This window comes from Poecilia mexicana, unplaced genomic scaffold, assembly GCF_051168715.1.
Source record: "Poecilia mexicana isolate PSO_F unplaced genomic scaffold, ASM5116871v1 scaffold_17, whole genome shotgun sequence".
Lineage (NCBI taxonomy): Eukaryota > Metazoa > Chordata > Actinopteri > Cyprinodontiformes > Poeciliidae > Poecilia > Poecilia mexicana.
Window position 1 is genome coordinate 15,608,201 of NW_028263386.1, and position 23,415 is coordinate 15,631,615.

Sequence of the window (23,415 nt, forward strand, 5' to 3'; positions counted from 1 at the left end):
CAGTCCCTTTATCACTTTAATCACTTTATTCAAAGTAGAAATTACTATTTTATATATTTATATACATTTTGTCATTTCAGTTTATCTTTATAGTTATACGGAATAAACCAAACAAGGTCCAAAAACTAGGGGCAAGAAAAAAAAAAAATCAACTATGACGAACCAACTCTGGAGCCATTCAGCTGACTTCAAATGGCCTGCTAGATTTAGGCATTTTCAAAGCATTGAGCCGCTCTCTCACCATGATGTTTCCCTGACATTCATAGATGCCGCACACAGTTTGGTCCTGTTAACATCTCATAGCTCAATTGAGATTGTTTCTGAGTATGGAGCAGGCTGTGGGGACAGCAGATTTGGGGATTTGGTAACGCACAACCCATGTATGGATGCCGACATCACAGGTTCATATCCTGGCCTGACGACCTTTGACTTCTCATTACCCACTTTCCTGTCTACCAGTCCACTGCAGGGCTCACAGTAGACAGTGTTCAGAAAATCAGCATATGTTGATTTAAAAAATAAATTGGCAAGAGGAAAACCAAAAAAAAAAAAAAAAAAAAAGAGGAAGAAAATAATTTAAATGGACCAGAGAATAGATAAAACGACAAAGACTTGGTAACTGATCAGCTCCGCAGTGATAGGTCTACATTTACCAGTGATACTTCAATAAGTGCCTTTGTGAAGCCAAGTTAACAGCAAGGTCTGCACTTGGGTTTAAGACCAACAAGACTAACATCCAAATTACTGGACATTATTCGGAAAACTAGTCCTAGTGAGATCACCCCACTAGAAAAAAATAAAATAAAAAATACAGGAAGTGTAGAAGAATCGTGGATTGGACCTTTGGGTGGACAACTAGTTCTCTGTTGGCAATAGCTGGTGAGGTCGATGCTAAACAAACGTGAAGCAGCTCTCGTAAGTACTTCCAATAATATGATCAATTGTACCCATAAGACTATATAAATCCCTACATTGCAAGAGTAATTCAAAAACATGACTGCATCATGAATATTTTAGTTAAAAATTTGAACTTTTAAAGACGTTATTGGAGGAGATGAAAGGAGCAGTTAACCAGACCCAGGAGAAGTGATCCAGGTTTCACAGCCACATCAGATTTAGGATGCAGACCTGATCACCGCTTCCCACTTCTGTAGAGTTTAATGTCACCAGGTAAAAAAAGAAAAAAAAAAAAACAAACACAATCCTCCCAGTCAAACGGTAAACATTCCAACACATTCAACGCATTTCAAGACAAACTCTGCACAGCAACTTAATAAGTCATTTATTGTAATGTTTCTGTCACCTCATCTTTCCAGTTTCCGATGCAAAAAGAAGCAATCATTTCTTAAATAAAGAAAGCAAAACAAAAATATTTACAAAATTCAAATAAAACTAATAATCATTGAATTATCTAAAGCACCTCTCTGCATCTGGACAACTGTGGTTTCTGCTGGAAAAGGAGACACTGCAATTACATCAGAAATTCATAGGTTCTCAAAAATAAAACAGGAAAAAAAAAAAAAAAAAGTTCATCATCATCATTATATATTTACAGAAAGGTCCTGAAATGAGTTTCCACTTAAAGTAGAAAAGGCTTTCGGATCACTTCTGTGTGTTTTTTTTATTTATTTATTTTATTTTAGTTTTATTCCCCTTCCCCCTTGTATACATTTAATTTCATCAAGTCTTTTTTTTTTTTTTTTTCTTTTCTGTAGATTTCAAGTTTCTAACGGTGATTGGGTCGATAGGTGTCAGGTTAAAGTACAGAAGAGGTAAAGATGAAGAGTCAGTCAGTGTGGTTCACTACCGGGGATGGGAAAAGGATGGCTTAGAGGAAGTATTAAGACCAACGCCCTGTAGTCAAAGTCGACATCGGTTCTCTGAAAGCTCATGATAGGAAACAGGAAGAGGGAAAATAGACAACCTTTGCATTAAAAACTCCCCCATCTGTCTAATTCAGTTTCAAGTCCTCAAACGTTTTTGTCCACTGAAATCTTAATCAAAGCACACTTCAGTCATGCTGCACACTCCAGTAAAGGACAGAGAGAGGACCTGCGAGTTAGATCCGTCCATGAGTCAGGGAACCCACCGCACCGCACACCCTGCGGTTGCTTCCTGCAGGATTCAGAGGATATTTAGGCATAATCGTCTAGGAGAATGAAAAAGCAGCCAGTTGGTTTGTGTTACTGTGACAAAAAAAAACAAGAAAAGAGAGAGAGAGAGAGAGAGAGAGAAAAAAAGAAAAAACAGTTTTGTAGTGATGTGTGGATTCTCACACGTCATTAACAAGCAGTCCTGCTGAGTGTGTTTTCAAGTTTATTTCATGAGGACACTTGCTGTGTAAAGCAGGAGAGGAGGGAAGGGAGAAATGATTGTTTTCTGAGTTCATCTCTCAAACAAAAAAAAAAGAAAAGAAAAAAAAAAAGAAAAATAAAAGATTTATCCTCATTGAGGATTGATTCGAGTCTGCCACTCTGGGCTAAATATATTGTCTACTACTCGTCGCAGTTTCCTGCCGAACCCTCCCCGCCGCCCCCACGTCTTGATGAAAAGCAGGATTTCGATTCCTCAGTCCTTGTCGGACTCCTCTTCGGCGTTGCGGAGGAAGGTGAAGAAGCCGGTGACGGATTTCAAGGCTACGCCTTTGCCTGTTTGCTCTGCCGGATCTTTGCTGGACTCCCACTTGAAGAAGACCTCCTCGTCGATCACGTCCTCGTCGTAAAGATTGTTGAAGAACATCAGCAGGAGGCCTGAAGAAACAGAGCGCAGAGCTCAGCGTCAACATTCACGTGGCAAAACCGTTAGAGCTTTCTCAGCAGACTGCTGCAGGTGGATTGCAAAGCAAAGGTTACGAGTAACCAGCCACTTACTTTTTTCACTTTGATTGTTAGACAAAAATGGAGAAAATATGCTTGTCTTTCTGCGGAATGTCGACTTTAAACGGTCAAAATAACCTAAATCACCATATTTATCGTCTGGACTCTTAAAGACGCTTCACTGCAAATTCAAAGAAATGAAATAAAAACATACTTGCGGGCTGCTCCATGTGCACCATGAGAGCCTGGAGGGCATAAAGGGCCTGAAGCGCTTTCTCCTCATCACAGAGGTATCTCTGCAGCAGACTGGCTCTCTCTTTGATCTGCTTCTCATCCACCTTGTACGGGTTGTCACCTAAAATGTGATGTTAGAAAAAACAAAAAACAAAAAAAAAAACAATAAAACAAAAACAAAACAAAAAAACAAACACAAACGTGTAGCTTCTCACAACTGCTGCCATTCTAGAGTCTCCACTAAAAAGGCCAATAGTGGCCTGAGAAATATGCTTAAATGCCACCTTTAGGTATATGTGCGAATCAGCCAATCGCAAGGCAGCAACTCGGTGCATTTAGACGTCTAGATGTGATGACAACAAATTTTTGCGTCAGGTCCACTTACATATGATGGCGGACTGGCACACCGATGTCATCAATGCTCGTAGAAACTGGCTGGAAGCACACTGCTGCTCATCGAGGTTGGCCTAAAGAAGAATCAAAATATATTATTGAAAAAAATTACCACAGCTACGACAGAGATGGAGCAGTGGATGCAATTTTTACATAATGAAAAACATTGTTTGCCTTTATCTTCCTTAAGTATTATACTAACACATATTAATGAAAAACATTTTCCCTCCTAAGTTACTGAACTACCGCTGTATTCTAAACCACACACCTCAATCCAGTCTCTGATTCGCTGGTTGTTGGCTTTCTCCTGAAGCAGTCGGTCCAGCTCTTTGCTGATTTCATCTCCACTGAGGATCTGCTTCCTTCCAGCTTCCTTCGACTCCGTCTCTTCTCCTGTGGTAAACTCCACTTTCTGAAATGCACGACATGTGTAAACAAGCCTGAAAGACGATGATCAGCAACTTGGTGCTGGTTGTTTTCATCTTAGCTTGTTTACATTCATGGTAAATGAACAAACAGAAGATATTAGCACTCTGGAAGATGTAGCAGACACTTGGCTACACAGAAACTTACACGTATTGGGACAATCAGACAACATATGGCTCGTCTTATCATAATAAGATGTCTAAAATCTCATGTGTACCTGATCTGTGACAAACTTGTTGACGTCTTCATCCTTGGACAAGAACTCATTCCAATTTAGTCCAGCTTCTCTCCACAAAGACCCAACCTTCTCGTGAGTCTAGCGAGAAAAACAAATTGAAAAATGTTTTAGTCGAGTTTGGAAATATTTGAAGTCTACAAAGCCAGACTGTTTAACTGCGAGTTTCCGCTTTTAAGACTTGTGTACATACCATTCCTTTGCAGAGCAACTTGATAATCTGTGCCAGCAGCAAGCCGGCCTTCCCCAGAGGCACAAGAGGCTTCGAGATCTCCCTGTAGACAGATGCAACGTATCAACATTTCAGCTTCCATAAGCTTGTAGACTGCAACAATATTTCATTATTCTGTGTGTTTGTTAATAATGCAACAGCAGGAAACTCAAGCGGGAGGGGAACAAAACTAAAGTTTAATATGTCATATTTTGATTTAAGATGAGGCCTCTGGCTGGAAAGATGTGACCTAGATTTCCATTCGATTAATCCTGTTTTATTCCAGGTGGAAAATTATTCTTAAAATCTAATTGTCTTTCGGTTATAATTAGAAATCTATAATTTATGTTAAAATATGCTAAGCAACAACCAGACAATAGCTAGTATTTATAAATATAGTCCTACTGCACTTACATCTCAAGCCAAATAAAGCCATTGGAAAGAAAGACTTCGATACATTCTGTATTTATTGGAGCTTGGACATTTAATGTTTTAATTTTGATTAACTACAGAAACAATGTAGGTGCATATGATACATATGACACCCCATGGCAAGTGAATGCTGGCATTATTCGTACCTAAAGAGCTGTCCCATAGGGATGCCCCGGTCATGGAGCATGGGAGTAATGAGTTCTGCCAGGTAGAGCCAGATGTGAGGTATATCAATGGCCATGTCCTCTGCCACTTCCAGGATCTCCAGGAGCCTAGAAGAGAACAGAAACGCTTTACTTTCACATATCTAATTCTACTTCAACTCTAAAAGTTCCTGTTGAGACACAGGACCTGGGTGACCTCTTCTTACCCTTGATAGTACTGCTGTACGGGCAACGTCCCTGCCTCTACAAGCCGGTGTAACAACAAACCCATGCGCTCCCTGGCAAGGGTGCTGCGTTCAAGTGTCGACTCGAGGCCACAGCTCACGAACACGTAGAGCAGAGAGGCACTATTTAACTCTGCAACACACTGCAGCGCCTCCTATGGGGCAAGAAGAAGATGAAAATCAGAGATGGAAGTACTACTAATAAGAAGTGCGCCTGACGGAACAGTTTAGTACCTTTATGTCGTTGATGTGGAGGTATTCTTCTATAATGGCATTGGTCTTTTTCCTCAACTCCTCTTCTGTCATGGCAGGTTTGGGAAGAGAAGCAGGAACACTTTCCCGCTTAACTAGACAAAAAACAAGAGGTGAGAATAAGCTAACGCTTACTTTTTTTTTTTTTTTTTTTGTCAAACCAACTACCAATGTTCATTTTAAATCTCGTCCTAGTTCCTTAACCCCGGATACCTGGAAGGTCTTTGCTCGGACCAGTGTCCCGACCACTTTGACTCCTGCTTCCTCTGTCATGGCTTCCCCTGTCCCGACTGCGTTGGTCCCTGCTTCCTCGGTCCCGACCGCCTTGATCTCTGCTTCCTCTGTCCCGACTGCCTTGATCTCGGTTTCCTCTGTCCCTGCTTCCCCTGTCCCGACTGCCTCGGTCTCTGCTTCCTCTGTCCCGATTGTCGGTCATGCTGGCAACGCGGCGCACGGATTCTGCTGCGCCCCGGCTGTCTCCGCCCCTTCCGCCACGCTCCTGTGATTCCCTGCTGAAACTTCTCTTGGAGAACTGGTTCCCGTCCTGTCTCTCGCTGCGAGCAAACCTGTCGTAGCGATCCCTGTCATGGTCATTCCGGTCTCTGTCACCACCACGTTCCCGACTGCCGCTCGACCTAGAAGGAACGGATTAATATACTTTAGACATTTCCAGCGTGTTAAAAGGATTAAATAATACTGTGCATTTATTCTGAGGGCTAATTGTCTGAAGCAGAAAACTGGCTGAGAAGAAAACGGCAGCGAGGCAAATTTACATACGACTGCGCTGCTTCTAATTACCTCTGAGGAACTCTGCGATCGGTGTCTGTTGATGAGGACATCGCCCCAGATTGCTGCAGTGCTGAGAATCGGTTCAGAGTGCTGGTGGCTGGACGTCCAGAGTCTATAAGGAAAGGAAAAACATACATCAAAAGGTCAAAATCTGAAGGAAAAAATAATCAAAAATCGCCTCAAATCCAAGCTTCTTATAGCATGGTTCATATATTTTTCCCCACAGTAAAACTTTAGCTCTTTTCAAGCATTTTCAAGGTTAGTTTGTCAACTTTTCCAGCACAACCATTTTTACATAGAAACAAAACAAAAGAACTAAAGAGCATTTCAGTTCACTATTATACGATATAATTTATTACCATTATTAATAATGTCTTGTGATAGTACTCTACATTGCAGGGACAAAGTAAACTAAAATAAACCAACATTTTATGTTTTGAAATTTCTATCACACCCTATGAACCTGACTGGTCTGAGAGCAAAATACACATTTGACAAAAACCCCCCAATTTCAATAACGAACATAATATAAAACCACTCTTATTTCAATTACACAAATTGAAAGTCAAGTGATTATTTTAATTTTTGTAGAGCATTTAATTTGAGTAGTACCTTTACACAGTTTATACTATACTTATAGAGGCTTACCTTGCTCCCCACTTGCTGGTTTAGCTCCACTTCCTCCGCTGCTGCCTTTTCCCCAGCTTCCCCACATGCCTTTCCCATCCGGAGCCAGCCGCTGATTGTTGAAGTCCAGGGCCCCAGGCTGCAGGAACACAACCGAGCCGCAGTCAGGAAAAGAAGCTTCTCGACACTTATTTATACAAAACTGCAGCATTTCGATGTGTAACGCGTCAGAGAGTAACGCTCGGGGTTTTAGAGGTTTTACTTTTGTGATCTTGCTAAGGCGGGTGATGTCGATGGGTCGATTCTTGGTGGAGATGGGCACCATGTTCCAGCCCTCGTCTTGGGGCTGGGCCGCCCGGCCCCTCGCTGGCGTGTGCGGACCCCGGTTGTCCTTCTTTGACTGCAGCTGCTGCTGGACTTTGATGTGTTCCCGGTGCTCCTCCATCTCTGCGTCTTTATGAATTTGGTCAATTGTTTTGGGACCCTGTTCTCCCCTACGAGGAACCCAATTATTCTAAGAATCGCAAAAGGAAAAGAAATTAATAAATAATCAGCACCAACACTTATTTTTGAGCCGCTTTACTGCAACTTCGGTTATCATTTACCCTTCTTAGGTCCAAAACATCTTGCAGCATGAAGCGGATTCTGGACGAGGTTTTCCTCTCTTTGATGATCTTGTCCATCTGGTTGAAATACTGATCCATACGAGGCTGAGAAAGACACAACATTTATGGCTTTTATATGCCTTTGTTATGATACAGGAAGTAAAATAGTATGTTCATGTGCAGTGCCTAAGATACTTTTGAAAGTCTTCTCAGTTCCTCAAGCCATCATAAATAATCAGTGGCCCAGACACGTGGCACAAAGAAACAGTCATCACAGAAGACTATTTGACGTCACCCACTTCCTTCTGTACATGTTGGGAACAACTAACCTTGGCCTTCTCGAAGTCCAGGTCTTTGCCAATGGTGGACAGCAGTCTGCAGAGACACTCCAGAGATTCTTCGTCATGGTTCTTCAGTAGTTTGACCACACAGTCGTGCATGATGGCCTCCGTCAGCATTTTCAGCTTGAAGAGTTCGCCGATGAATTTTATGTTGCCCAGCGAGCGCCTTCGAGCTTTGTCTCGGGCCTCTTCCAGTTCCACCCTTAAACGCTCACGCTCCTCGTCCTGCAGAGAAATAAGCAGAAGGTTCGTTTGTGCTTTCGTGGCCACGAGATCGATTTTGTGCAAACAAATTAAGGAGAAAAATAAAAAGAACATACATTCTTGGAAGCTTCCATCTCTTTCTGCTTTTTCTCAAAAATCTCATCATCGTCCTGGTCCTTTTCAAACTCCTTCTGGCAGCGGTTGAGGAGAAGTTTGCGGAAGTTCACAAAGTTTCCAGGTTTATCTGGGGCGGGCACTTTCAGCTGGAGAGGGGCAACAACCAACCAGAGGTTGACTCAATTTAAAATCAGCAGCAATTTGGGGGATAAGCACAGACCGAAAATAGATCATTTCTGCTCTTTCAGTTCCTCAATACCATCATGAGCAATTCAGTGGCCCAGACACGTGGCACAAAAAGTGAGTCATCATTAGAGCAGTGACGGCGTGCACAGCACACGACTCACCCCTATAAGGCAGCGGCACATGTTGGCGTAGGCTACGGAGAAGTTGGGCTCCGAGATGGCCTTCTCGAAGATGAGGTCGATGGTTCCCTTCAGCCTTTCTTCTGTGTCTATTTTCAGCTCCATCACCTGCTTCATCAGCTCCTGGAACTTCTGCGGGGTGAGCTTGTTCAGGATGCTGCGCAAACGCTTGAACACATCCTGAGTCTTCGCCTGCTCAGCGTCGGCCTCTTCGGAGTTGCCGTCTTCGGGCTTTATGGTCGACGGCTTCCAGGCGTTCGCAGCTTTGTTGAGCTGCACGTTGTCCGTGAGGGACCTGCTATTGATGATGATGATCTTCTTGGGCTCTTTTCGCAAGCTCTGCTGGGAGCGATGTGACCCAGAGGGCTGAAAGCACAAAACAGAAAAGTACGTTTGTTTTTTTTTTTAAATGCAACGTGAAGTTGTAATAATTCTGAACGGAGGAAGCTGTGATTTTAAATAACCTGAGGTCGTCCTGCAGATTTGCCTCCGAGACCCCCCAAATATGTAGGAGTGAAATCCGAACCCACGTTCATCATTCGACTGGGATCAACAGGTCGCAGCGGAGTCTTGTTTACCTGGCAAAGTGAAGTAGGCTGTAACATACTGGTCATAAACCTGCAAAGATGAGTCACCTCTGACTATTCTGAAATCAGAAGAAGAGACGATAAAGTCCCGAAGCAGAGGGATCAACACATTCCATGCACTGTGGTTCCATGCTCACAGGATGGAACTACAGGATGTAGCATAGCTGCTTCAAAATAAAATTACACTTGTTAAAATTTCTTCTGACTTTATTGTCCGCCGATTACAGTTGAAATAAATAACCAAATTAATTGTGATTGTTTAACTAATTGTCAATTGTCAACTGGTGTACACAGACTCAAAAAAAGAAAGAACATATTCAGAGCAGCAATAAAGCCAAAACCTTCACAATAAAAGCCTTTTCCTAGTATAAAGCCACGACATGACTCCAGACGAGCAGCAACATACCTCGTCTAGGACAACGTCACTGATGACAGGCAGACCCTCTGGTTTGTGCATACTGGCGCTGCTAAACTGGAAGCCCAGAAGAAACTCTCTGTCATACCGCTTCTTTGCTTCTGGGTTTATTGGCTCCCCCAGGTCTGAGTAGCACACATTTGGGATCCGTCAGTAAACTTGATTCAAGTGAACGCTTAAAAGGTTTAAACTGGATAACAAGGGTAAGTAATGCGAGTAGGAAAAGTGCTGCTTGGAAGGAAGGGAAAGAAAATCACTACAAGATCTCATCAAAATTTCATAGATCTTTTAACTATTTCTTTTTATAAAACGGTTTGAATCTTTTCGGAAACATGATCCAAGTCTCCATGATCATTTTAACATTATATGAATTAGTGAACCAAATAACTTTGACAAAATGCTTCCTTTAGTCCTCTTAACTAACCTTCTTTGTACTGGTACTTCTGCTCAGTTGGCTCGAGCGTGGATTTGAGCTTGTCCGGTTCAGCAGTCTGCTTGTCCTCTTTTTCCTCCCAGGTCTCATCTACCGCTTCAGCGGGAGGCTCGGCTGTCGCTGGAGGGCTGACCTGGACTACTGAGGGTTCAGGAACAGGCTTGGCATCCGGCTCCTGCTAAAACATAATGATGTTTAAGTTAGCAGCTTGCAATAGTGATAAAGAGCCATAAAGACTGACCTGTTCTCAGAGTTGTGCTACCGTCAGTAACACAGCAGCTGAAGGGAGTCTCACCTCTTTGAAGGCATCCAGAAGGCCCCCAATGGCTTTTTTGTTGAGCTCTTTCATGCTCTTCTTCTTCTTTGGCACAGACGTAGCAGCTACAGACAGAGAACAAGATATTGAACAAAACAGAAGAAATAAAAAAAAAATAAAAATAACCTGTTTGGTTTATTCTGTATGTAATAACCTTTTTCCTCTCAATTTCCTCCACATTTATTGGACCTCAGCATGATCTGTTCTGATGTATAATTAAAACAAAAATTTGTATTTTATTATAATTCATGTCTTCACTGCCAAAAGCTTCCCCTTATAACAAACCAACTTCAGCAGCCTGAGCAGATGCCACACTCTTATCTTTGGTTTGTGTTTAAATCTGTATTTAACGGTAATAAAAACACATAGAGGCAGTAAAGGAAGACAATCATGGCAATTTAAAAATCGATAGATTTCACACCCAAGGAAATGCATATCCTTGCTGGCGCCAGTAAAACGATCCCATCATCTGCCTGGAAGATGGCCAAACAATCACACCGCCATTTATTCAATCAATCCTAGTAGTGGTTTGATGTACATGACAGTGGATCCATTTGACTGCTTTTGTTGTTGCGTTCTAGATATGATTTTATTTTTAAGACACATTGCTCAGCTCTAGGGCATCTCATAATTATCATAATTAAGGTGAAAACAACAGTGTGGTGTCAGTGTCTTTTCTTTTACTACCAACAATAAGATGAAACAAGTGAGAATCACGTCAATCTCACCTTGCATAGTAGTTTCCTCTGGGCAGCTGGCAGAGGCAAGAGGAGCATCTTCAGTTTTCTTCTGCAGCCGCTCTTCCTCCCTTGTCTCCTCCTCCTCTTCTTCTTCTTCTTTCTGTGCTGGTGTCACTGATTCCTGAGATTGAGAAGGGTCGGGTTTGTCCTGGGGTGTAGCGTCGGACACCGGGACATCTTCAGAGAGTTCTTCAGTCTCCTGAGGAAGGCCGTTGGGAAGAAGAGACTCTGCTGGCCGAACCGCAACCAGTTCTGGTTCTGAGCTCTGGTCCGCATCCTCGGCCTGTGAAGCAGCAGGTTCTGGTACAGCGAGGGGCCGAGAGACGTCGCTTGACGGTTTTGCAGCAGCGTCCTCTTTCACAGTCTCCACAGGGGTGACTGCAACTTCAACAGGGGGTTCTGACTTGGCGCTAGCTGTCGGTTCCTCTTTTTCCAGTTGAGCTCCTTCTGGCTTCACCTCTTTCTCTGCAGACGGAGCAGCCTGCGGCTCCTCTGTTTTCACCGGCGTCTCTTGTGCTACCGGTGATGCAGAAGGTCTGACCGGAGCATCCACTGTGTCGGCGGCTTTCGAGCTGACCGTCGTTTCTGCTTCAGCAACACTGCTGATACCTGCTGCTGCTGATGGGAGGGAAGGCGGAGACTGCCGCTCCTTTAGCGACGGGGAAAGTCTGTCTGCTGTGGCCGCAGCGGCCACAGATTGAGTTGCTAATTCAACAGGCGGCGTAAGTTGTCTGTTTACTTCCTGTTTGGCCTCCACCACAGGATCCGTGTTTGCCGGAGCAGCAGGTGGAGGACTTTCAGGGGAGGGAGAAGACTCCGCAGGCTCATCTGTCGAGTGTGAAAATTAGAAAATTTAAAAAAAATAAAGCGTGTCGACAGGCTGACAGATTAGCATTTGTTTGCTAATCAAACTCGAATGTTTCCTCACCTCTTCTTGTCACTACAGTAACAGTCTGTCCGACTTCACCATTGGTCTGGGCAATACTTACTTCTGCTACAGATGCCTACGATCAGAGACAAACAGGTTTTTAAAGCAGTGTGTAAGATAATCCAGTTAATTTACAGTGACAATTTTTATTGTTTTTTTTAATCTATGAAATAAAAAAAAATCTTTCAACTTGTGTGAATGCGAACTCTTCAGATCTGCTAATGTAGATTAAATCACTTTCTATTGCACACTTTCAGTATCATAACGCTCAAGAGCTAAATCAAAAAATAATCCCAAAACTCATTATCTGATCGAAAGGAGCATCGTCAAGAGACACTCTATAAACTAAGCAACATAGTTTCTCAATATGTCACAATGCAGAGTGGAGATAAACTAATTAATGTTGAGAATTGACACGATGCCGGCTCCGTCCCCTTGCGGAAATGGAGCTGTCCTCCGTCAAGCCAACTGTTTTTATGGCAGACGTAACGGACCTCAATGTGTTACCCAAGACATTTTTTTTGAGTCATTTTGGCCTTATAAACCAACACTGAGGCAAAGACGGCCAGCAAGAAAATTCTCCAACTAGTCCTACGTCAGCTCTATAAGGTTATTAGCGGGAAATAAAGGAGAAATCAACGATGAAGCCCAAGAGAAAAAATGAGGGACACAAAGTCTGGTTGGACGCGAGTGTGAACGCTGAGGGACACAAGCTGCACGTAGAAAATGGGTGAGTAATGACTTAAATAATACCGGCTCGTGAAAATCTGCCTTCAGGAAAATGCTTAGAAATAAACAGCAGCATGAAATGGTGTTTAAATGCTGATTATAGCAGTTAACTACCTTCACTTACTGATCTGGAAATGATTAGATGTTTAGCATTGTTGTTTTAATTTAACTGAGTTGTGTTTATTTGACGCTTAGCTGTCAGCCGTCGTTAGCTGAGTCGTTAGCTGAGTCGTTAGCACGGAGCCCGAGTCGTTAGCACGGAACCCGAGTCGTTAGCACAGAACCCGAGTCGTTTGTAAGGAGTCGTGAGTCGTTAGCACGGAGCTATCAGTAAGTGTCGTTATGACAAAAGCTGGGATGTTTACTACAAGTTATCTTTGTGGCGCTGTCTAACGTAGTAGTTTCCATCCATCAGTTTCATTCAACTGTACTTGGAACGCTGATTGGTCAGTTCCTGACAAGTGCCCTGAAATGATTGGGGGAGGATTGCTCTACGTCAGCAAACCTCCCCCATTGGGGAGGAGGGGTCGGCGTCATGTCAATTGACCACTTACACATTTAACAGGGTCTGATTGGTTCTTTAGCAACTGCCACGATCCACTTATCTTTAAAGCTGTAAACCAGTTATAGCCACAGCAAATGAGACTCATGACTGCTGTGCTGGAAACTGGAAAAATTTGAAAACGTGACAATTTTAAAGATGAGCTAAGCTCATATTTTATGTATTTTACCAACAACTTTCATTCTTCTAATTAGGGTGTGGGTCCCAGATAAACGCTAATGGATGTTAAACATGGTGCACCAAAGTAAAACTGGAAATTATTATGAAAGTGAATATGAAATGTAAAAATAAAGAAAATATGTCTGTGATAAAAGACAGACACTACATGTGACCAAGATCTGCTGGTCTCTTATGAAGGAGACATGCTATAACTGATTTAGGTGAGCGTTATTAGTGATGTCATCACTGCCTAATAACTAAATTCTCTGTGGGGTGTCAAGAGCTTTATAATGCTCCTATAACACAGAGTTGACTTTCTAAATGGATGACTGACCTGTGGGGGGGTTGCTGCTGTGGTAGATCTTCCACCCGACATGATCTCCTTTGTAATGTCACGCCCACCTTGGTTGGGGTCTCGTATTGTTATCTGGCAGGAAGAAAATCGGTAATGTTACTTCCTAACATACGCTGGCAGTGGGTAATGATCCAGTCTCTTTTGCGCAATTGTTGCCACACAACACAGCACCACCGTCATTTTCAGGTAAAGAGAGAGAAAGTTCCACGTAGACGGAACAATACAATTTCTCTCCATTCACTTTCTTATCCTCAGAATGTGTGCTGGCCTTTTGTTGGGAGACGCTACCTGCTTGCGTTCCCTCTTTGGCGGGGCTTGCGGCTGTGTGGGTGCTTGTTGGGGAGGCGGAGCTTGTTGTTGTGGGTTGATCATCACCGGCGCTGGCTGGACTGACGCAGAGTACTGCGGCTGAGCAGGATAGTACGCTCCCGCTGCTCGGAGAAACAGATGCGCAGTTGGTTGGCAAGGAGATTTCAAAGTGGAGCTTCTCACTAGTTTTACGCTCAGAACTCTTTTAATACATTTTCTACTACTACTAACAAATAATACACATGCATTACACCTCAATGGCCCTTTTTTTTTAGGACCTGGCATTTGTTTTGAAACAGTAGCGACTCTAAAAAGAAAACATGTAGGAACGTAATTAGAGACAGGAAGTGCCACAGATTACTGCCACTGAAGCTCGCTGACCACAAGCGCGCGCACACTACTCACCGGGGTAACGCTGGGAGGTGAGAGGAGCACCGTGGAGAGAGAGACGGCCGTTCTCTCGCCCGCCCCCTCTCCCCCCACCACCCCGCCTCTCCCTCGCAGCAAGAGAGGGCTCTGAACCAACGCAGCAAGGAAAAGGGAAAGGGGAGTGAGGGGCCAGGAGGAGGAGGAGGAGGAGAGGAGAGGAGGAGAGAGGGCAGGAAGAGACAGATGCAGTATGAGTTAATGAGAGGATCCAGAGGAAGCAGGGTGTTAAGAAGGTCCCAGGAAATGACCAACAGTTTGATCCTTCCCGCTCATAGGAAACTTACGATTTACTTTTGGAAATGATTGACAACGTGGCTGGAGAATTTTGACACAATGGGAAATAAAAGCTATTTGTTGAATAAGTATAAAGAATACTTTAAGAACAGTTTTAATGTTTTACTGTAGCATGTCCAGACCACCCAGTTGTCTTCTTTTCTGCTTGCATTCCCTTCATGTATAATGACGAGGCAGAAACAGCCAAACAAAAAGATATTATTGACTGATCTGCAACATATTAGTTGAGGGAACCTAGTCAAAGTGATGGCAGATTTATTTCTTATTTTGGGTGACCTTTTTTTATTTTTCAGGCTGACCTTTACTGAACGGTGAATAGCCAGGAAAGAGGGAGGGAGGGGAGAGAACGCACGCCTCAAACGTCCCGAGACCGGGCCGTTTGAATGTTAAACATTTTAGTTTCAAACCTTTGTGTTAAAACCATTATGCAGTTAAAGTAGAATCCAAATCTCACACTATCCCAAGCATATTTATGCCATTATGTATCGCGTAAAATATTTACATAAAATATTTTTGAAAATGCATGCTGCAATACACAATTACTTAAAGGTCTGCTATATTTAGATGATGGTTTGAAAATTTAGCACCTAAGAAAAGTTGAGTTAATCGTCCAACCAAATTTGAGTATTATTCAGATTTGGTCCCTTGCAGCATCAGATGCCAATTAACCATCTGAGGGTATGCAGACTCATCTGAAACATGAGCTTTAAAGTCATTTCATGGGACCTACAAGGAAGTGTCAGGTGACTGCAGATAGAGAAAACGGACCAAAGCAGAATCAAGCTAGACCACGTGCAACTGGCACTATGACACTTACAGCAGTATTGTAACACAGAGAAGCACCAGAAATAAAAAAAAAACAACAAAAAACAAACAAACAAAAAACAACCAAGCAAAACCATAACAAAAGCAGTGACAATTTCCAGACAAAGGGTAGAAATTATAATCTATATATTGAGGATAATTTGGGGGGGATTTAGTAACTGTCATCTTCTTCAATGGTAAAACTGAAGGCTGTGCTTGGTTGTTGTTGTTGGTGTCAGGGTAAAAATCCATACCGTAAGCAGAGTATTCTGCAGGACTAGTCCCAGGATAGAAACCTGTGCCGCTGGTCACAGGATACTGTTGTGTAGGAGGCATGTATGGAGTACGGTACTGCAGAAACAACATTGAGAACCGGTAAAAAGCCGCATCCTCAGAAACAAACTGTATAACAACAACAGATGAAATGTTATAAATCTTTTTCAGACACTCAAAGACACTTTGTGTGTTAGTAAATGGCAATGTTGGAACTGTTTCGGAACATTACAACGGGTAGCAGCTGAACCAAAGAGAACCCACCAGAAGGTCCTGTGGTGGAAACTGCATGCAAATACGATTCTCACAGCATAAAGATTTAACAATTCAAAACCACGTCTGCAAAACTTTAATTCAATAAAATCGTGTTCAAAATTGAGATGCCCCATTTAAATTTGAACTCTTATGATATTGTCACATATTGATTTGCTATTCGAATCTATATTAGTAGTTTATTTTACAGCATGTTTAATTGTTTCCTTTAGTTTTAGATGCTAGATTATAAATATCTTACATTTTTAGCATAGTTAAAATTAGTTTTAATATTAACTTTTTTTTTTTTTTTTAAATCTGTAGATAGAATATCTAATTTTCATACAGCAGAGTGGGCGTACGCGATTAAAGATGACTTTAAAAGGACAGTCAAAGCCGGTCCCAAACCAAAACCCAGCTGATAATTAACTCGATTTAACCAACCTGTCCAGATGGGATAAAATAGCCCTGAGGAGAGCCACCGAAAGGAATCTGCTGCTGGGGGATCATCATCATCTGGGAGCTGGTAGGGTACACATGCGCAGGTGCAACAGGTCGAGGGCCGCTGCTTGTCTGCACCCTAGGAGCGCTGGCGGCCATAGTGGGTCGACTCTGATAGTAAGCCTGGAGTAAAGACGGAAATTAGAAAACGTTAGAAATAAAGCAAGAGAATTGAGAAAAATGTCAAAAATCTCCCCAATTATGCTATGGCTATAGCCCATTTATTCACATATGGTGAGAACATTTTGGTTGGTGCATTGGTCCTATTGCATATATAGGGGAAGCAACGCACTCACAGCACCTGCTAATTTCTGCATCAAGCTGAGAGCTTCAATATGGAGTCTACACTGCTTATTCAGTCTTGTTTCCCTGTCGGGTTATCGAAGTTAGGAGGGGAGGGGGGAAGAGAAAAGCGGTTACCTGCAATGCTCTGTATCCACCCTTCAGCCGCACAACACGTGAGCAGAGAGCAAGAGAGGGAGTGAGATTAAGGAGAAAATGAAGACTAGAGACAATGAGGAAGGTTGATACTGCAAAAACATAAAAAAAAAAAAAAAAAAAAAAGTGAAGGCTGTGACAGGAAGCAGTGTGTCCCAAGACCATGGTGACAGATGAACATGCAACTCTGTGAAAAGGTCCAATATCAAGGTGCATAAATAATTTTTAAGGTGTTTGCAGAAACTGGTGTGAAATTACAGCAAGTAATTAATGTTTCAAAATGTGTTTTTTTGTTTTTTTTACCAGCCTTTTTATCTTTGTGGTTTCATTTGCAACAGTGTTCTCAATGTCGATTCCAAACTTATCTTTTTGTTAAATATTTCCTTGACAGCAAAACAGCAACACTTGAGCTCCTACTAGTAGGTATTTCTGAAATTTCTTTTAAGAATATCTCAGCATCATTACAGTGTAACATATTTACCTCTCTAAGGTTGTTGAAAATCTGTGCAGATGCTCAGAGCCAGGTTAATCCAACTGTGGAGCGCATTGTTACAGCTCATTACATCTGGCCTCCTGTTTGTCTATCACTGTGTGTGATCTATCTGCCTGCGACTTCAGATTATGCGTGCGAGGCAAGCCGTTTAGGGGCTTCTACGCCGACTGAGTCACCAGCTCTGTTGCACCCTAAAACCCATTTGTTTGTTCTGCATTTCTCACGCAGAGCAAACCACAGGCAGCGCGCAGCTCCACAATTTACCTCTGAATCATGGAGACTCGTTATTTTCTTTAAATGTTTCCTCCACCCCCTGCAATCTGTCTGCACCCATGACATACTCCCTTTAGGACGATAAAGTTGATCTTATCCTTATGCGAAGTTGCAGGTCGATATTGCGCAGTTACGCCAAGCTAACTTTTAAAATGGACCAAAGTTCCTAACGGTCTGGGGTCTTTTTTTTCCTGGTTTTTCTGCTCATCATCTCCCGACTTTCTCGATCACCACTTAACCTAAACAGACGGGCGATGTGCAAAAACAAAAACCCATCACAGACTGTGTGCGGAGAAATATGTGGTTGAACAATGTGAAGCTGTGTGAAATAAACGAAGAATCGAGGTCTAGGATTTTTCCTCAGGCATTTTTTGCCCCTCACCCCCCATTCTAATCATTCCAGGTATATTTGCAGCTCTAATTCTAACGAATAATCCAACAAGTATTAAGCTTGGCTACCAGAGCAGCTTTAATATGTTGGAAAGACAAGCACAGAGGAGTCATGACAGAGAGAGCATGAACTGGGATAGCAAAGCAGTAACTTTACTTAATAAAAGACGAATGTTTGACATTACCAGACAGTCAGCCAGAAACTTCCTGGCTGGGGTCTTCTGTCGCAGTAGAATGAATAACCAAAAACCTGACACTGTTTAATTGCATGCACTAAAAGTAGGTTATTATATAAATATCAAAAGGTTCACAGTATGACTCCCAGGTTGATTTGATTTTAAGTGATTTGTACACATTTATCTGTAAAAATGAACAGAAAATTAATAAAATCCTCCTGCAGAGCTAATTCTTCTATTATGAAAGGATGATAAATATTTCCAAAAAAATAAAAATAAAAAGTCTAAAACAAATCCACTCAGATTGTACATAAGCAGAAATACAGAAATGCCAGCAGTCGCTTCGAGTGATGATCTATGCGCCATGAGCCGTGAATTTAGCTTATTTTACTATTCCTGGCAGATACATGAAATATTAAACGCTCACAGTGAGATGACATTATGACTAATCATCCAGGCAAAGATGCACTGATCTTGTGGTTTGCTTGCAGTGTTTTAAAGAAAGATATACTAACTAACTCCCCTTGAGAAGACACCAGGATGACAAGTCAATAAATGAAATTGGAAGGTAAAGAAGGAAATCACAATTACTGAGATCAGGTGAACCCGATTTGAGATAATGGGCAAAAATATAAGCCATTATACCGTAAGGGATATTTTTCCCTCAATCTACAAACAGTTAAAGTGGAATCCAATAATATTTTTATCCTGCATATTTCGGAAATGTAACAAAAACTCATGTCGATATCAAACTGATGAAGACAATATAAAATCCGTGGATTAAAATTTTTTTTATTTTATTCTTTGCCAATTCTAGCAAAGACATCGTCATAAAATCTGCCTTAAGAAAAAGACGCTCATTCTGCCATCTAGCAAATTGAAAAAAATTTTTGGTAATCTAATTGACCTAAAAGTTTAGCTAGTTTTAGGAGAATTTAATGGACAGAGGAAGTTGACAAAAAAAAAAAAAAGTTTTATGGATACTGAATAAAATAATTAATGGGTCTACTTTTTAAACATTGTGTTACCCTACTGGAAAAAAACTATCAACTGTGGTGTGAAGAAATGCATCTCAAGTATGAAGCGTCAGCCTAAGAAAAAAAAGAAAGAAACTAAAGACGATTTTTGGGTGTAATTTCTAAAAATGTGGTCGTGAGAACATGCATTACACTAAAGGCCAAGAAAGGATATATATGGACAAAGTGAGGAGAGTTAGTACCTGTTGGTGTAAAGTACGAGGCCCTGTAGCAAACTGGGAGGACAGCAGAAAAGAGTAAAGAGGTCACAACAGACGTTGAAGGCAGACAAACACTAAGCCAAAGCAATGCAGCAAAAGAAGCCATGTCAGAAGTCCAGGTGAAAGAGCGGGAAAGACTTCCGGCGCAGCACATCAAATCCCAAAACCCAACCAACATGAAGAAATACCTGTCTCGGCTGCTGTGCGGAGTTCATTTGTGGAGGTGGAGGGGTAGCAAAAACAAGAGAAGGTGGTTGTCCGGGGCCGTATGCAGCCTGGAGGAAAAAAACAAAAAACAGAATAGCTTTATTACAGAACTCCAATTTACTCAATCAATACATTCCACCCAGAAGGTAGGCCTCACCTGGGTTAATCCAGGAGACGGGGAGGGATTTGGGACAGAGGTGGGTCCCGTTATAGGTTGTGGTGGTTTGTTCATTTCACGTTCTTTTATTCGTCTGCATTAGGGTGGCTGTGTGTTGCCAGCCTTTGAGAGAGAAAAAAAAGATAAAAAAAGGACAAGTATTTCAACATCTAAATAATGTGTTTAAAAAGGTTTCCAATTAAATCACAGTTATTACAAAAATAAACTGCCTATAACTGAATAATTCAAGGCATGGGTGCAACATGTTGCCCAATTATATTTGCAGCAATGATGGGTAAGAACACCACTGTATGGACACATCTCTAGTGTGGCACCACCACTAAGCAAAGAGGGTGTGGTCTGTGGGTTTTGCCCAAGATAAAACCACCACCACCACCTCCCACGCGTGCATATTGTGTATCCAAAGCATTAAGCATAAACACCAGTTAAAGTCAAAGAAACATTAATATAAGGACAATTTAGGTTTTGTCCATCCAAATCTTTACAAAAGACAAGGGGCATACAATGGCAAACGGGGGAAGCTACTAATTGCTGGTTCTACTGGTTTAAAGACATATTTGGCTGACAGAGTAGCTGTCAGGCAAATTTGTCTTTAGCCAACAGCTAAAGACAAATTCCAGTATGTTTAAGAAAATGGATACCTCAGGTCAAAGGGCATTTGCTGTGTTAACAGTGTTGTGCTAGGTCCATGTGGGCAAATAAGCTGTACAAGTACCGTGAGTTTATGTTAAGGTCGATGAATTTTCAATTAAACACAAAAGAAAAGCTTATTAACATTTTAAAGATCGTACATAACAACAACATGAAGGAACTGCAGTGGAAAAACTGATGTTTCGAACAGGCATGACATTCTGACACAGGAACCGTCGTTAGCTGCTAGCTAGTGCCATGCTTTAGGGGTTTAAGCCACAACTCTACCATATGGTTGTGAAGCGTGCAGTGATGGATAGCCGGCGTGCGAACCCTCATTAAAGATGACGGGTGTTCAACGAAAAGATTATTATGTCTTAGCAAAGATGTGGGTTAACATGAATTTTACCGACCCGCTAGCGTGGCAGGCGCTCGTAAATCGTAGCTACCAGCCTGCGTGCTAACGTTACGTGTCCCGCTACCACAGACATTTTCTGTAGTTACGCTACGTGGCTCAGTCCGCATTTAACCCCGGAGTACATGGTGTTCAATTTGGTACGTACTAATAATGGGCGACACGTTTTGTCGGAAAACGCGAGAACGAGGAAACAAAGTGTTCCCGAGTAAAGTGGCTGACACGTTCTGGTTACTGTGGAGCTATTGTTGGTGAACGTCAGCTAGCCGTTTAGCGCTGAGAGTGAGATGAGCAAATTAAAACAGGCCCAAAAAGCCCCACGATCAAATGAACCCATCCAATCTATCATTCAATCATGTCCTTAGCAGATAATAATTTCACTGGTAACTTCGTATAAAACAAAGCTTTGCAACAAAGGCGCTGTCTGCACACATGATATAACAGGGTTAACACTAAAACGAGGTAAGAAGTAACTGATGAAAATAACCGGTGAAGATTAGCCACCAACTGTCATTTCAGCGAACCTCAAGATAACTTTAGTCAAACACCGCGAACAGCAACTCAAAGTATAAGCACTCAATTAATAAATGTTAAACTGAACTGACTGCAAAAGTTTTTCTCTGAAATAAAGCAGCATTCATCTGCTTGCTACCCAAGCAAATGTGCTGACAGCCGGCCGGGCCTGCTCAACCTGCATGCCTTTGACAAAACTAATACCTAGCTAGAGTGAACGTAAAGCTAGCATCAACAAGGCTAACCGGCCTAATTCTTACCAGGTACCAACAGTGTCAGGGTTGTAAATTGGGAACTTGGGGTATCAGCCTCTGGTCAGTCTTCTGTTGGTGAAAGTTTGTTTGCTTGTCCTTCCTGCAACAGACGAGTGAAGCCCTTCTTGGCTATTGACTTTAGCGAACTAGTTGGCTAACCGGCAGATGGGGTGAGTGCTACTGATGTCACTTCGGTTTAAATCCCAGGATGTTCAAAAGTGACAGTGGTTTAAAAAATATATAATAATATCGCTCTTCGGGAGTGCTATTGATAATTGCGATAACTCCCAAATAAGCCTCTGGACTGGAGGTCCATGATCAAGGCGTCGATGGTGACGGATTGCCGGTTAGATTTGTACTCTCTCGTACGCAAGGCTTAGAGAGAGGCCATAGTGCGATGTTTCTGCTGCTCGGAGCCGGTGCGCCTCCAAGTCGCATGGGTAAGTTCCGGGGAAATTACAATTTGATGCCGGTTCCTTGGTCATGTGACACTGGAGAGTAAATCATTTGAGGAAGCGTACAAGAAATATTTTTATTGTATAAAATGAAATAAAAAATGATAATAGATGTCTGAAAAATAAATAAATAATAGCATACAGTAAAAATGTTTTAGTCTCAGTAATGGAGGGTTCAAAGGATATCGAGTTTGATTCGCTTTTCTGCTATTATTTCTTTTTTTTTTTCCCTCTTCTTTTTGTGAACCTAATTTGTTTTCAAGCAGCAAATAACCACTGGAATATACAAAATGCTGCACCATTATAGAAGCAAAATTATATTTAAAAACAGAATCAAAACAAAATTTACATGAGACAAAAAAAATCCACAAAATATTACAAATATATAATAATAATAATAATAATAATAATAATAATAATAATAAATGTTCTGAATAATCACCATTAAAATATGTTGATAGTGCATGTTGAAATTATGCTTAAAAAGTAATCAAAGCAAAATTTATTCAATTATCCTAAAAGTTAGATTAAGAATAATCATTTTTATTACATGACATACATAGAGAAACTCAAAAACATCCCACAAAGAGTTATTAAATTACTTGTTTCACTTGTCCAACCAATTAACTGAACTGCAGAGAACTGTAACTCCAAAAGTAAGTGAAAACATAAATAATAAAAAGCCCAATATGCTTCAGAGTTGAACTAAACAATTTGTTTTACCTCTAATATTGTTCCTATTTCTGGATTCATCTATTTGCATTTTCCCTCTGTAAATTATCCAATTACTGATTTGTTTCTCAAATTATTCTAAAAAATTTAGTTTTGTATTTCACAATAATTTGCAGTGGAATAAAGCAATAATATATATGTATAATAATTATACATATATAAGGAGGAGAGTCTTTCAGAGCATGCCAGGAGAGGAGTGCACAGACTGGACCAGCATGATTTTCAGAGATAAAAAGCGACCTAAGCATATCAGTGATACAGAAGTCCTCTGCCTGCTGCACATTGCCAATTTACATGTGCTACATTTGGTTCAACATTGTGGTTTCAATCTGATGAATTTTAATAAATATTCTTGAGTCCTCATGTCCGATTTGGTCTTTGGAAAAAGGTTGATCTGTTGGCTTTGTGCAGTGGTGTCCAATCATATTGGAACAGGAAGGGATATTGATATACTGAAGCATTAAGGTTTCCTTAACTGAGTCCAACTTCTGAAAGACAATCTC

At 41.6% G+C, this 23,415-nt stretch overlaps 1 protein-coding gene and 2 non-coding genes across 7 annotated transcripts; all 3 read right to left on the bottom strand.

The window, feature by feature from the left end:
* Nucleotides 1-1,265: 1,265 nt before the first annotated feature.
* eif4g1a (eukaryotic translation initiation factor 4 gamma, 1a) lies at nucleotides 1,266-22,178 on the bottom strand. Of its 5 annotated transcripts, XM_088014636.1 has the most exons (32): nucleotides 21,732-22,178; nucleotides 19,893-20,015; nucleotides 19,717-19,803; nucleotides 19,511-19,543; nucleotides 16,465-16,644; nucleotides 15,750-15,846; nucleotides 13,948-14,090; nucleotides 13,639-13,731; nucleotides 11,855-11,930; nucleotides 10,915-11,754; nucleotides 10,166-10,251; nucleotides 9,862-10,048; nucleotides 9,429-9,562; nucleotides 8,900-9,013; nucleotides 8,418-8,801; nucleotides 8,070-8,216; nucleotides 7,738-7,974; nucleotides 7,409-7,513; nucleotides 7,066-7,317; nucleotides 6,825-6,942; nucleotides 6,186-6,288; nucleotides 5,742-6,022; nucleotides 5,601-5,711; nucleotides 5,370-5,482; nucleotides 5,118-5,290; nucleotides 4,894-5,019; nucleotides 4,298-4,379; nucleotides 4,087-4,185; nucleotides 3,712-3,855; nucleotides 3,436-3,517; nucleotides 3,031-3,171; nucleotides 1,266-2,750 (listed from the first exon to the last, which is right to left on the bottom strand). In XM_088014636.1, the coding sequence occupies exons 2-32, from the start codon at nucleotides 19,965-19,967 to the stop codon at nucleotides 2,569-2,571; spliced, it is 5,025 nt and encodes a 1,674-aa protein (XP_087870762.1). In that variant the 5' UTR covers nucleotides 19,968-20,015; nucleotides 21,732-22,178; the 3' UTR covers nucleotides 1,266-2,568. The 5 variants fall into 5 exon arrangements, with proteins under 5 accessions (XP_087870762.1, XP_087870761.1, XP_087870760.1 ...); XM_088014635.1 differs by having other exon boundaries at nucleotides 5,601-6,022; nucleotides 9,862-10,045; nucleotides 21,732-22,175; XM_088014634.1 differs by having other exon boundaries at nucleotides 5,601-6,022; nucleotides 21,732-22,175.
* Nucleotides 7,614-7,688, bottom strand: LOC148154767 (small nucleolar RNA SNORD66). Its single transcript, XR_015765954.1, has one exon. It is a non-coding gene; the product is annotated as a small nucleolar RNA SNORD66 (small nucleolar RNA).
* On the bottom strand, nucleotides 8,310-8,387 carry LOC148154768 (small nucleolar RNA SNORD66). Its single transcript, XR_015765955.1, has one exon. It is a non-coding gene; the product is annotated as a small nucleolar RNA SNORD66 (small nucleolar RNA).
* Nucleotides 22,179-23,415: the final 1,237 nt, after the last annotated feature.